The 14,190-nt window shown below is 44.7% G+C and overlaps 2 protein-coding genes across 3 annotated transcripts in view; both read right to left on the reverse strand.

Annotated features, from left to right (window-relative positions):
* Positions 1-2,707: 2,707 nt before the first annotated feature.
* On the reverse strand, positions 2,708-5,141 carry adra2a (adrenoceptor alpha 2A). Its single transcript, XM_027015385.2, has 2 exons — positions 5,046-5,141; positions 2,708-4,715 (listed from the first exon to the last, which is right to left on the reverse strand). Exon 2 carries the CDS (start codon positions 4,531-4,533, stop codon positions 3,337-3,339), a length of 1,197 nt encoding a protein of 398 aa, XP_026871186.2. The 5' UTR covers positions 4,534-4,715; positions 5,046-5,141; the 3' UTR covers positions 2,708-3,336.
* A 3,880-nt stretch (positions 5,142-9,021) lies between these two features.
* shoc2 (SHOC2 leucine rich repeat scaffold protein) overlaps positions 9,022-14,190 on the reverse strand; it is a 21,474-nt gene continuing 16,305 nt past the window's right edge. For both annotated transcript variants that reach the window (XM_027015381.2, XM_027015382.2), the window contains exons 5-9: positions 12,544-12,732; positions 11,040-11,162; positions 10,350-10,487; positions 10,073-10,190; positions 9,022-9,859 (exon numbers count right to left, since the gene is read on the reverse strand). In XM_027015381.2, the coding sequence (XP_026871182.2) occupies positions 9,651-9,859; positions 10,073-10,190; positions 10,350-10,487; positions 11,040-11,162; positions 12,544-12,732 (777 nt within the window). In that variant the 3' untranslated portion in view covers positions 9,022-9,650. The remainder of the gene's footprint in view (positions 9,860-10,072; positions 10,191-10,349; positions 10,488-11,039; positions 11,163-12,543; positions 12,733-14,190) is intronic.

Below are 14,190 nucleotides of genomic sequence, written 5' to 3' on the forward strand. Positions count from 1 at the left end.
TAACCAGTTTACCAGAACAGGCTCATGATGGAAATCTTCATCAATGGCGTGTTTTCTGATGACCAATTTAAAGACGATAATGTGAAACTGTGACGCCGAGGTCACGCGGGGTGAAGGAGCGATGAAACACCGACATCTGACCGCATCCACAACGCCATGGTGATGGTGAGAAGACGACAATCCGTGACTGGACGAGGGGATGGGTTTACCTCCCAGGATCGGTCAGCCTCACAGACAGAGGAGCTTTTATTGGTTCTACATATTATTCTAGTAAATCAAGTCATATTTGCTGCCACATGAAGGAGGTCACTGCGAATAGTCAGCTATAGTGTGAGGAGATGTGTGGATTATGATACAATTCTAAGAGTAAGAAAGACTGAAAGACAAAGATGAAAACTTAATCGAATACTGATGGCTAAAGGAACACTGGTCTGACCCTGTGAAAGTCATGTCTGAACGCAGCCTTCCCACATGTCCCCAGAGCATGTATGCACAGAGGACGGAGGGAGCGGGGCATCGTGACCTCACGCTGACCTCAGTTTGTCATACTTTATGTCCGACTGGACTCTAAGGAAAACAGGCCCTAAATTGCAACTGTCTCTCCTACAATAATCCAGTGCTGCTCAAATTTAATGGTGCTTTAGTCAGTTGTATCAAATCTTCTGAAATAAGCAGAAGGGAAAACCTTTTTCTTACAGATCGCAGTGATAAATCGGAATGAAAACAAAATTAACTGCAATTTAGATTTTTTAACAGTGAAAATGAGTATGGAGAGAAAAGGTGCCTTACTCTTTATCCATTGTTTCCATGTTTCCTAGTGTTCAGTTGAAAATTGATGATTGATTCCAACAAGGACATTTTACCGGCAGTTATGCTTTGTTTGGAGTGGGTTTTTTTTTCTGATTTCATGCGTCAAAAATTGAACTGTGAGGCGTCCATTTAGTTGAATTTCACACTCGTATGCATAAAACTGTTCTAAGACCATTTCTGGGCTTTCGCATTGTAATTGTAATAGAATTTGTGTCGATGTTGGTGTGGTTTAAATCCAGGTCGCCGCGTTTACCTCAGAGTTGAGGTACTCAGAGCAGTTATTGGGATGGTGGTCTGGAAGTTTCCTTGCGCTACATTCAGCTGCATCACACCCCGCTGAGCTGAAAGAGAACTCCATGAGTGAGTCACAGGTGTTTCCAATAAGGCACTTCCAGGCCTGAGCTCTAGAAACACTGCATTACAATATGAAGTGAGGAGGATGCTGTGGGTTTTTCTCTGTCCTGCATACATTAAAGTTGGTTTCAAAAAGTCTGAGCTGACATGCTGACCTTCTGCCCTGTTACACTAACAATTTCCGATACAGAGCACTGCGGGAAGTCCTCAGGAGTGCTTGGAGACACATAGCTGGGAAGATTGTTGACTAAATGGGATGCCATGGGAACCCCAGTGAGGCCACAGCAGTGGCTTCCTGTGGTCAGTCTGGTGAAAGTCTTTCTTTCATCAGGAAAAAACATATAGCAGAGAAACTGGAGGAGAACTAAATCAATTTGGTGGCTTTTATTGTGACCGCAGAAAAAGGGCTTGACTGACAGCTGTAAATCCTGCCTCATCCTGTCTAAGATCCAGAGATACATTTGGGACTTCTGAGGGAAATCTAAGCTACCGCAGTTTCAGGACCAGCTTTCTGATTTGATGTCACAAGCAGCACAAGTGCTGTGTTCGCACAGAGCAACTCATACCTAAACAGCAATGTAATCCAAGATGCTTTATCATCCAGGTTCCCCTTTTGTCCATGTAATTGTGTTAATCAGAACTGTTTTTTCCCTTCAGTCCTTAACCTGGAGTACCTTCGCCCAGCGTAGTTTAGTGTCGTCTCTGCTCAAATACACCTTATTCAAGGGGCCTCATAATTAGCTAATGACCCGAATCGGGTGTGTTGGCCTGGGAAAACACTCAGGGCGGTGGTAGCCAGGAGGAGAGCTAGAAACAGTAGTGACCCTGCAGGACCAAATGAACCTTTGCCGCCTATAACCCGAAACTGCTTCGGGCGTGTTTTTTTCCCAGATCCAACACATCTGGTGCAGCTCATCAGCTACAGGACATACTGTAAGTAAGTACACGATGGTGCAATTTTTTGCTGTTATTACAGCAGTGGAACAGGGTTGCTTCAGATCTGGCACCAGGAAACATATTACCTTTATACCTCAAAATGAAATAAAAGTCTGAGGCGTGAGTCTATGGCTTGCGTTGCTGTGAAACCAGTCTATTTGGCTCAAGACCCATGAGCTCAACATCAGTTTGCCTAATGGGGCGTACTGAGCGCTGGAGAATCCTAAGTGAATCGTTATTGGCGGGGAAGAAAGATCATTTGGGTGGTGAGCAACATCAACGCTTTCATAATGGATTACCCAGCACATTAGGAATGTTTCAGGGCACAGGGAGAGCAGGTCCCTCTCACTGTGGTCTGATGCGGAAATCGCGACGCGGCATGCTGCTGCCCGGAGAACGAGGCAAACTGGTGCACGTGCCAGGGCGCCTGACTGTTTCATGGAAGTCAGATCCAGAGAACGGCACTTCCCTCACTCTGTACCACATCTGTGTTATTCTTCAGCATTTCTTTGAGCATCATCATCGAGAGGCTTATTTAAGGTCAAAGCAGCAGCAGTCAGAGATCGAGGGTGTTTATTTTTACCTTTTTGTTTTGTTTTGTTTTGTTTCTTAGCATGCTAAGATAATCAAAACACCACAGGAGCCATTCATGATATGCATATTTAAATACAATGCACAGAAAACATACAGAAACCGTATGATGAGCACGCACGAGAACACGTCACCAGCTGTCCTGTGACTGTGTGAATGTGTGTCTTCCTTGTAGGTCCCACTGTGTGATTTGCAATATTTACAGAACAAAGCACCTGGGGACATTTTCTCCTTATCGTGCTGTTAGTGCCTGAATGATGTACATTATACAAGCAGGTTGCCAAACCCGGGCGGTTCATTTAGTACGCAGAATGTATCACTGTTTACTGTACACACACCCCTTAACCTCGCAAATCTGTGGTATCACACTAATGTGCAATCAGTAAACTTGAGGCTAGTCATCAGTCCAATGGGCTCTGTACATGCTGTTACAAAAAAAAAAAAAAAAAAAGACACATAACCCCAGAAAACAGCGTTGGTGAGAAGCTGCTCTTTTTACACAGATCTCACTGACTTCAGCTGGTCTTAGAATGCATTAAATTGGAGTCTGGGAAGCTGCTCCAACCTTCTGGCAAAAGAGCAACTTCAGAGCTAAAAGAACACATGATACCCTCACCCCACCCCCCATCCCGGGCGGCAACTGCTTCACACACCTCGCCTGCTGTCTCCTCGGCAGAGGATTTTTTTGAAGGCCCTGCGGAAGTCATTGTTGAAGATGGTGTAGATGATTGGGTTGAGGGAGCTGTTGCAGTAGCCGAACCAGAAGAAGAACTTGAAGAGGGTGGGAGGGACGCAGCAGGAGTCGCAGAGTGCCGTCAGCGTGTATGTGAAGAAGAACGGGAACCAGCAGACCACGAAGACGCCGATGACCACGGCCAGGACGAAGGTGAAACGCTTCTCACGTTTCAGCCGGCCCTTGTAGCGGCCACCCCTGCCTCCGCCACCTGGGGGCGCATGCTCGCGTCTGATGGCTTGATCCCCCGGCTTGATCTGGCTGAGCTTGGTCTTGGCTTTGACTCTTTTCTTCCTGTCAGCGCAGTGGTCGTCCTCCTTATGATCGGATGAGGATGACTCATCTACATCCACGCCGTTGCCGTTACCCTTGTGGTTGGCCGCGTCCTGTTCGCCGGTTGCCTCGCCATTCAGCTTCTCATGGCAGTGCCCGTTCTCCTTCTTCCCGGCGTCCTTCTTCCTCCGGTCACCAGGGGGCGTCCTGGTTCGGCTCTTGGCAATCTGGTAGATGCGGAGGTAGACGAGTACCATGATGACGCAGGGCAGAAAGAAGGATCCGATGCAGGAGGAGATGATGTACCACTTGTCCTCGTTGATCTTGCACTCACGCCCGCCCTCCTTCTCCATGGTGATGAGGGGCGGGAAGGAGATCACCGCGGCGATTACCCACACGATAAAGATGAGGCATTTGATACGGCGCGGCGTGCGCTTCAGGTTGTACTCGATGGCCTGCGTGATGGACCAGTACCTGTCCAGGCTGATGGCGCACAGGTGGGCGATGGATGCTGTGCAGAAGAGCACGTCCAGCGCCAGGTAAATCTCGCACCACACCCGGCCGAAGTACCAGTAGCCCATCAGCTCGTTGGCCAGTGAGAAGGGCATCACCAGCGTGGCCACCAGGATGTCGGCAGACGCCAGGGAGACCAGGAACAGGTTCTGGGGCGCCTTCAGAGCACGGCTGGTGAACACGGCGATCACCACCAGCACGTTTCCGAACACAGTCAGGAGGATAAGCAGTCCGACGAGGACCACCAGAGACACCTGCAGCGAGTGCGGTGCACTGCTACCGACGCCACCCTCCGTCCCGTTGGTCGCGTTGAAACACCCCATAACTCAGGGTCACTTTCCCGTCATCTCACGTCAGATAAATTCGGATTAAACAGACTTTTAACCGCTTGCGTCCGGGGAGAAAAGAGGGAAAATTACGTGGCTGTCAGTTCATGCTGGAAAATGTGCTCTCCGTGCTACTGAGGAAGCGCAGGTGCCGATTTCACAGAGCTTCGCATTCATTTCTTTATTCGAAGAAAGAAAAAAACGAGACAAATATAAAAATTAATTATCTTATTTAGCAATTACACTGTAGGATGCCTGTAATTTAATTTGGTTTCAAATATTATCTTCTGCCCAAATATTATTTTACATGACAAAAAGTGAACAAGGAATAAAACTACCATTTTTAAAAAATTAACGCGGCGCAACAAAAAGAAATGTAAGAAAGAAAGAAAAAAAAACTTTGTATAAGCACAACTTTTCTTTTAAAGTAGGTCAGTATCAGGTGGATCACAGCGTTAAATGAATTCGAATCGCCCTTTTTTGTAAAGCATGGAAGAGATGCGCTTTACCGTCAGTCGCCTCCTCTCCACGGTCTCGCTCACGCCGCATCTGGGTCTGTCTCGCGCGCGGACCTAATAGATGGCTAATCATATTAGCCTGCTGTCCCTCCGTGCGCTTGTGTGTGTGTGTGTGTGTGTGTGTGTGTGTGTGTGTGTGTGTGTGTGTGTGTGTGTGTGTTAGAAATCACTTCCCTTTCGCCGTGTCTCTGCCACGCCTTCTTTCTGCAACACCAGCCTCCGAGTTGGGGGTCTGGGAGCGCAAAGCCCCCGGGGGTCCAGCGTGGGAACGTGGGGACGCGTCAAAGAAGCGCACGCAGTAACATCCACCACAGAACCCAGCAACTCCGTCAATCGTCTTCTCTTCTCTTAGAAGATTGGAGAAAGGGTCGGGGGGGCTTTTAAACCCTAGCCCAAACGCCAGGTGACTCGTGCCAGACTGAACACTCAGGGTTTTCAAAGTTATGTAAGTCAAGCGTGTGCGTAACAGGTTGGTTGTTTTTGTGCACGCCACGGATTAGTTGTAGGGCGCGCAAATGTTGAGACTGGCCACGAGCGAGTGGACTTTTGTGTGAGGAGGCACTATGCGAGGACGCGGCGCCCCCTACCGGCACACGCAAACGGCACACGTTCGGAGACGGGACGTGGCAATACAAAGTAGCCAGTGCTTCGGCACGTTTAAGAAAACCAGAAGATCCTATACTAATAAACGTTTTCAATTAAAGATGTATGTGTGTGTGTGTGTGTTTGCATATTACAATTGACCAGATTTGGTCAGCTGTAATATCCTCATACTTTGCGACAGGGCTAGTCATGTACATTCAACGAAAAAATAACTCCTTGTCCGACCCTGAAAAGTCTTACTAGAACAGGGCTGCATGTTCATTTTTAACATGCAACAACGCTGCCACATAGAACGTGGGTGTAAATAACAACATGTAAAGGTAGATGAAATCACACACATTGTGCCTCTACCTTTCCATGTTACAAAGTCTCTTGCCCAGGCTTGTGTATGCTTATACGCTAACTCCACACGTCCCTGTATTAAAGTCTAAAGTCTGCTCACGAACAGAAGACATCCACATAATTTGTTGCATGATTAACATCATTAAATTTGTCACGGATCCTTTTCTTCTTTCACAACCTAAATCAAATCTGCCACACAGGACCCCCTGCTTTAAAACCAGTGGACTGACAGGGCACCACCAATGGGTGACCTACCGGAGACAAACCAGCACCACCACCAGGGCCAGTATATGCAAGAACACTGCCCAAAACGTAAGGAATTTCTGTTCACTGGCTTCTCACTTTTGGATTAATCTGTTTATAATTAAATTTTTGTCTACTGACTGCTACGGTGCTCAATGGGCAAACAACACATGTTTGTAAGGTAGTCAAATAAATGTTTTCATATGAATTCACACAAAGAAGAGGGAGAGAGAAAGAAAGAAACTTGAGATGGGTCAGACGTTTCTGAATGTTTTTTGATATTTTTCTAAATTGACAATTTTTTTTTCAAACATTGCAGTTTCATCCTATGCAACATTGCAAGGCAAGAAGAAACAAACACAATTAAACGGCTGCTCTTTGTAGTGCTATAACACCCCCCCCCCCCCAATTAACATAAGCTGACAACCCACTCCTGTGTAGTTGTTTTTCTGATAGATGCTCTGTCATTGATCACTGATCAGTACTGAACTGCATCGTGTTTATATAACCACTCCCTCTTAAATGGCACATTAGATGGAATTGACCTAGGAAATGAATCCTGACCGTCACAGGTCTGCAGTGCTGTTCCTAATGCGCATCTCACTTGAAGTAATCACTGATGGTATTTATTTGCACAGAACAATAATAATAATAATTCCATTTTCTTAATAGCTAACTGTCATTACACAAAAGAGAAAAAGAAAGAAAAAAAATCAAACATACATTTTTTTTTCTAAGCTTTTATACAAAGCCAGGAATGCAATGCCTCTGGTGTGTTGGTGAGCAGGAACAGAAAAAGCCCTTTTTACAACGTTTACTTTTTGTATTTTGTTTGTTTTCTATTCAGTCTGTACTGCGTTTGTGCCAGGGTTTCGTCCGAGTGCAGAGTAAGTGCCCGTCTTCAGGCCCACATTGTCCATGCAGGACACCGGGCTGAGTCTGTACTCATCTCTGGTGGGTTGTTTTACAGCAACACATTGGCGCGTGCGTGTTTTTGTTGTGTCTGTTTTGAAGAGGTCCACAAACGTTGCATCAGGTTATGCTGGTGGGCAGAGAAAGCTGGCACCACTACAGCCTTGCCAAGGGGGTGTGACCGTGGGAGGGGCCTCCCATAGCCAGGGGAGAGGCTTCCAGCAGCTGGGGTGGGGCTTTTGGATGCACGCTGCTGCTGACAGACTTCCTCAGAAAAGAAAAGAAAATCCCAGAAACACTGGATTTGTTGGATAAACTAGGTGGGATTTTTTTTTTTTAAATGTACAGTCACTTGATATATTACTAAATGATAATGTTATTTAAAAAAGGTCAAACTTAAAACAAACATTCTTAAAGAGATGAAAACATCCAGGGTCTTAATTGCGATACTTTGCAAAACAAAGTATATACCAAAGCTATGAGTGTTTAAAAATATACATACACACACCAACAGACTAAATCAGACATTCAGCTTAAATCAAAATATTTAATAAAGAGTTGATAGCCTCAATACCAAGAAATTCAGCTTTGAACAGAACATTAATTTTTCAAATCTGCTGAGGCAAACGTGTATTCATTCAACATATAAACCATACATGATAGACTGATCAAATAAAGCATAAAATACTTCACTATAAGATAAAAATGCCCCCATCCAAACATTTAATCGTTAGCACTAACACATGCCCCTTTACCCTTTAAATTTAAGGAGGATGCCGGATACCGTTACAAAGTGCATAAACACGACGGCGTGGAAAGTCAGCGTGGCAGAAAGCAAACAAACCGCCGGGAAAGGAATAACAAAGGAGAGAGAGAAAAGGATTTGAGTGCCAGTGTGAGCAGTCAGAAGAGTGTAGAAAAAAAGTCTGTAAAAAGGTTTGATAATGACAGACAGAAGTGAATGGTGCCTGTTCTTCTTTTGTTTTGGCATACCTCACTGCAAAAGGCTTGTCCCTCAGATAACCTTAAGGTTCTGCACCTGACCAGCTGCCTGAGGACACAACCCTCAACATATGAAACACAAACACACACACACACCCACACAAACACACACCCACACAGTCTGTGAACCCCGACCACACTCGAAGCTCCGAGCAGCATAAACCACAAGCCCCATAAGCCCCAGCTGTCCCAGTCCGCCAATAGTCTGCGTCCGAACAGCGGCAAATTACCATTGGACAACACGTAACAATTATCTAGATTATTCGCTGGAGTTCTGAAACTAAACTGTAACGCATGTGATTGTTGCTGTGTGAATTCGTAGTTTATAGCTGCTAAACTGAATAGTCTGCTTTCTCCTCTACAGTCTTCATAATGAGCAAACCTAAAAAAAAAACAAAATCCCACTGATAGATCTAGCTTTTGGCAACTTTCAACAAGTGTGTTCCTTCTATTAGTGGATGGGAATGAGTACTTAAAGTCAAATGTTCTGAAATAATAATAAAAAGAAATGCTATATAAAGGAATTATTCAATAAATTATACTTTTGTAAAATTATCATCTTGTATGAAACACCTTAAGAACAATTAAGTTCAGAAAGAAACCAGCAAACAATGCTGGATAGGCACAATTGCAATGTATACACACATTTATATTTGTGTGTGTGTGGTGTGTGTAATTTTATTTATATATATATATATATATATATATATATATATATATATATATATATATATATATATATATATATATATATAGATATATATAGATAGATAGATAGATATAGATATATATATATATCTATATAGATATATAGATATATATCTATATCTATCTATATCTATATATATATATATATATATAGCGGTAACGACTTGTTCTCAGTTACCCAACAGATCAGATCAAACCTCTGTACAAAAAGAAATCACTCAACATGGGATGCTCTTTAACAACACAAAGAAAATTTAAAAAGAAAAACATTTATCTGCCATAAGAGGATGCGCATGTGTGCGCACAGACTAGACTCAAACAAATACAGATTATGGCGGCAGCAGCAAAAAGAAAATGAAATGGAAAACATGAATTGTGTTTTTGCATACAGCTGTTTTTTTCTCACTTTAAAATAAAAAGAACTGAATTCATTTGTGGCAATGTGATTTAACCGCTTAAGACAGAGTGCTTCAACATCTGCCTTCCTAAGACAATCACCAATTTGGCAACTGATGTCTAAATATTATTCCTCTTCTCGCTTTCTCGTCCTTAAACATGATTGGCTGGAAGGGCTCCTAACTGCCTATGATTCACCTCTTGGCATGATCAGTGATCCGGAATAATCTGCCTCGTCTTCTCTCAGATATATACCTATTAATGGACAAGGGTGTCTTTAAAGTGAGCGTTGAATATGTTGGTTTGTTTTGTCCTTTCTGCTGTTGTTTTCTTAGTTTTTGTTTCGTTTGTATGTTTGTACAGTGCGTGGCCCCACGTGGGGCTGGGCGCTCAGACCATGGCGCGGTACGGTCCCTGCATCTTCAGGAACTGGATGATGAAGGAGGGACCTCCGGCCACAATCTGTGGCGGGAGGTGACTGAGGGGACAGTTCTCGATGCTCATGATGGACAGTTTGCTGCACAGTGCCAGCTCGAATGGCAGGCTGTGCAGGTTGGGGTTGTCGTTCAGGTACAGCTCCTCCAGGTTCTCCAGTGTGCCTGTGCAAACAGCAGGAAAGAAACCAGCAGAAGAGCGGGTTGCTTGGTTGGTTTAAAAACATTTTCAAGCGACGTAAAAAATGAAACGTAAAGTCAGAAATTTAATTCAGTTTTTGCTGCACAGCATGGCCGTGGTTACGAGGTTCACTGAACAGAAACCAACCACTGCTGGTACAGAAGTGCGTGTGTGCATGCACGTGTGCGTACACGCACCGATCTCCTCAGGTAGGTGCTGCAGAAGGTTCTCTCCCAGGCCGAGGTGAGTCAGGTTAGTCAGGTGACCTACTCCTCTTGGCAACGTGGTCAGCTGATTATTGGTCAACACAAGTTTCTAAAAATACAATTGAAATGCATACAGAATCAGGCCAAACATGCCTATCAGAGGTATATCCCCCTGAGTCCTTAATCCACTGACTTGATCAACACTGGCTAAAGCTGAAAGAAAACTCCATGAGGAGTGGCAGAGAGATGCTTGCTTTGTGTGTGTGACCTGTAGGTCTTTAAGGTAGGCGATCTCGTTGGGGAGGGACTCCAGCTTGTTCTCCTCCAGGTCAAGCTCACGCAGCTTGCGCAGGTTACCGATTCCGTAAGGCAACTTCTTCAGGAGGTTATTGGACAATATGAGTACCTGCAGGTGTCAGTGTAACACAGGGGTCAAGGCCTTAACATGAGCTGAGCTCGAGTCTCTGCTTCACTCAGTCTCAGAGTTGACACTCTTCTCACCCCCCACCCCCCACATGCACTCTGGATAAAACAAGACCGCAATAAGAAGCACATGTATCAAATCTAACATTTTTCTATTTTATTTAAATATGATATTCAGATTTGATTTTTTGAGTGGACATGTTATTGGATATATGTCATCTTATTCTATGACGTATGTAAATACATATTTGCTGTGAATCTTAAAAAAAGTATGTGTGCACTTCTGTCCGTCATGCATACACTACCCATGTCTCTGGCATGTGCTAAAAATTAGCTGTGAGGATCTTAGTCACCTCAAAGCCCCACTCCATAACTCTGCATGCTCAGCTACTCCAAGCCCCACTCCATAACTCTGCATGCTCAGCTACTCCAACTCCCGCCCCCATAATTCCATATACAAAGCTCCTCAATGAGTTGTGAGAAAACCTAACGCTAAACTCCACGTGTGTGAGGAAAAGCAGTAAGAGTGCCGTGCCTCGAGGGACATGAGGCCGCAGATGTCCTCGGGGATCTTGGTCAGCTGGTTGGTGGCCAGATTCAGCTCTACCATGCTGGTCCACGTGCCGAAGTCCAGCGGCAGCGACGTCAGCTGGTTGTCCTGCGGGCGAGGCGGTCCACACGCACTCGTTATGGCAGATGTATGGCAAACGCTCATAAACGACGCATGGCAGACGAGAGCCAAGGCCCCTAAAGCGGGTGGGTTGGATTGGAGAGCCCGCCACATGGTGTGGAGGAGTAATGGCAGTAACAAACTGGCTGCTTGTGTTTCACTGCTGGGCCCAGATAGTGGCTGGGGGCCAGTCTTTTAAAAGCAGAGCTTAGGTCTCTGTAATAATTACCAGGCTGTTGCCATCATGCAATAACTGCAATTTGGTTACTCAGCTCGTTGTGACCTCTAACTGACCTTAGACAGTAGGATTTAAAGACAGAGGGTTAAAGATGGCCAACAGGAAGCGCTGTACCATAAGATTCCCCAGGAGCTTTGATCATTCTGACCAATCACAGATATTGCAAATTATTTCACTGAGTCTTAACAAATTATTCACATGAACCAACAAACAAATGATTTTTGGTTCAGAAAAATGCAGGCTGATATAAATGTCTTCGCAAAGGTTCACCGGTGTGTTTTAATATATGGAAAAGCATATTGCAGTCTCAATATGTAGCAATATAATTGCAATCTATTTTTGGCCATATTGTACAGTCCTAATCCCAGTAGACAGCTCCTGCTATTGCCATGGTACCTCTGAGCAATGCTTCACCACCAACCCAAACACACTGGAGCTGGAGTGGTGCTCTACACACTCCATTACATTTTTTTTTTTTTTAAATAACCACACTTCCAACACACACACCCTGATCAAACATGTTCATTACAGGATCATCATTAGCTACTCAATGTTTACTGAAGAATTAACTTGCTGAAAGCTCGTTTTAAATCACTTGTCTACAGAAGTCCTACTGCCACATCAACAGACAGATAAACATCTTGTTTACACATTACTAAAGGACGTGGACTTCTACCCCACTAAATGGGGAAATCTCCCCTCCTTCATTCTTCAGCCATCACCTTCACAGCCTGCTGAGGTAAAAGACATTCCTGTCTCTACTGAAACTGTGCCGACACCCCAAAACATTGAGCATTATTGCTCAGAGATACAAATGTTTGAAGGGAGTCATTTTCTACCAGTAATTTAGATCAGCAGAATGTGAACTGTAACATTATGATAACTGAAAAGCTCATCACACTACAGTTACAACATGACCAACATGGAGCATCACGATTACATGGCTACGCACAGTGACTGAGGTCCTTCTGTAACATATCACAAACCCACTGGTTTAGCCGTGCAGTGACACAGTGCGACAGGCACCAGGTCATGTTACGGCCACGCTTCACCGAACATGGGCAAACCCAAGGGCACTGCCGCGACGACGACAGTCGGCCGACGCTGACGATAACGGTAACCGGCCCTCACCTTCATGTTGAGCTTGCTGAGGACGCGGGCGCGGGAGAAGATGCCGAAGGGGATCTTGTTGATGCGGTTGTGCTCCATGTTGAGGGAGTAGATGGTGGAGAACTGTGATGGCCCGCCCACCGGGTAGGACTGAAAGCAGTTGCGTGCCAGTGTCAGGCTGGTCAGGTTCACCAGACTCGAGAGAAGACCCTGAGGCCACAAACACAAAGCACACGTGAGCGGCAGCCGTGGGTCGGGGGGACGGGGGACGGGACACTTACACAGCCAATAATAAAACACCGCAAAGCACAGAGATCAGTGCATCAGTAAGCCCGTGGCCTGATCGGACTCAGAATGTGGTCATATGTTACAGCCAAATGATGAGCGACTGGCGGTAACCTTTCATAAAACCAAGGTGCAGTCACGGGCTCAGTTTTTCATCTGATGCGGTATGGAAGCAAGTCCATAACGCAGAACAAAAAATGAAAAGAGGTCCCTTACAAAAGGGAGGACAGTAGCTTATTTTACTAGTTTAGTTTACAAAGGGCGTTATTCTGCAAATGCAGAGGAAGAGAAAGCATGATTACTGGACCCACCCGATCAGTTAAAGTAGGACGTATGATGACTGCAAACAGGAATGAACCGGCCCCGGATTATTTGGCAACAATGCAGACATTAGCTACTGATGACGATAAAAAGGTACCACATGCGGATGGATGTGCTGCTCAGCAATCCCCCGCCAAACTATCTGGCCATGTTTGTGGTAGAGGTGTAAATCTCTGACCTCACAACGATCCAATTGTGATTCTCTGGTAATCACTGCATCATGAAATTCACCACTTAACCACATTCAAGACTAGGGAAACTATTATACAGCAATATAAATACAATTAAAATAATACACACACTTTCTGGATTGAAACCAGCCAGTTTTTTGGACAAAAAAAACAAAACACAAGTGCATACTTCAATAAGTAATAATATCAATTCTAATAGACTGTAACATTCAAAGTTGGAAGCCAACAAAGGCGCGCCTTCGGAATGATGCACGGTGCATCTTCACACCCGTGTTATAGTCTCTGAGGTGTTTATTATTAAACACCTCCTGCTCACACAATACAAGCCTCTCAGTCACTTTTTATCTAACATTCATACAAGTATCTTCATACTTTTATTTTATATATCAATCAGTCAGATTTACATGGTGTCGCAAAATGTACAGAATGTAGCACGACGTGCGTCGTTGTAGATTATCGCTCGTTATTCATGATGTTTGGACTAACGGATCTTGATTTTGGGGTTAGGCGTCTAAACACTTAGTCAAGAGCAACAATGCTTCACCAGCAGAAAACATTGAGCAAAAGAAGTTGTGATTTATTGCTGCGTTAGTCAGCCTCCTTTAATGTCACTTAAAGTGCAGAGATGAACACTGACATATGTGACACAGAAAGCCCTGGCTGTCCACATCAGCTCCAACAAAAGACACAATCAGCAAATCTCTGCAGCAATTCTCTCTTCCCCGAGTTGCCCCAAGAAAGCAACGGTGCTTGAAGAAAACAAAAACAAACAAACAAATGCAGACCCCTATGGGCCAATGTTTAAAAGTTGCAAAATTAAGTTGTATGTGTGTAGGTTTCTACCCATCAATCCCACACATAAGGCACACCA

The sequence above is a fragment of the Electrophorus electricus genome, chromosome 21 (genome assembly GCF_013358815.1).
Source record: "Electrophorus electricus isolate fEleEle1 chromosome 21, fEleEle1.pri, whole genome shotgun sequence".
NCBI classification, from domain to species: domain Eukaryota; kingdom Metazoa; phylum Chordata; class Actinopteri; order Gymnotiformes; family Gymnotidae; genus Electrophorus; species Electrophorus electricus.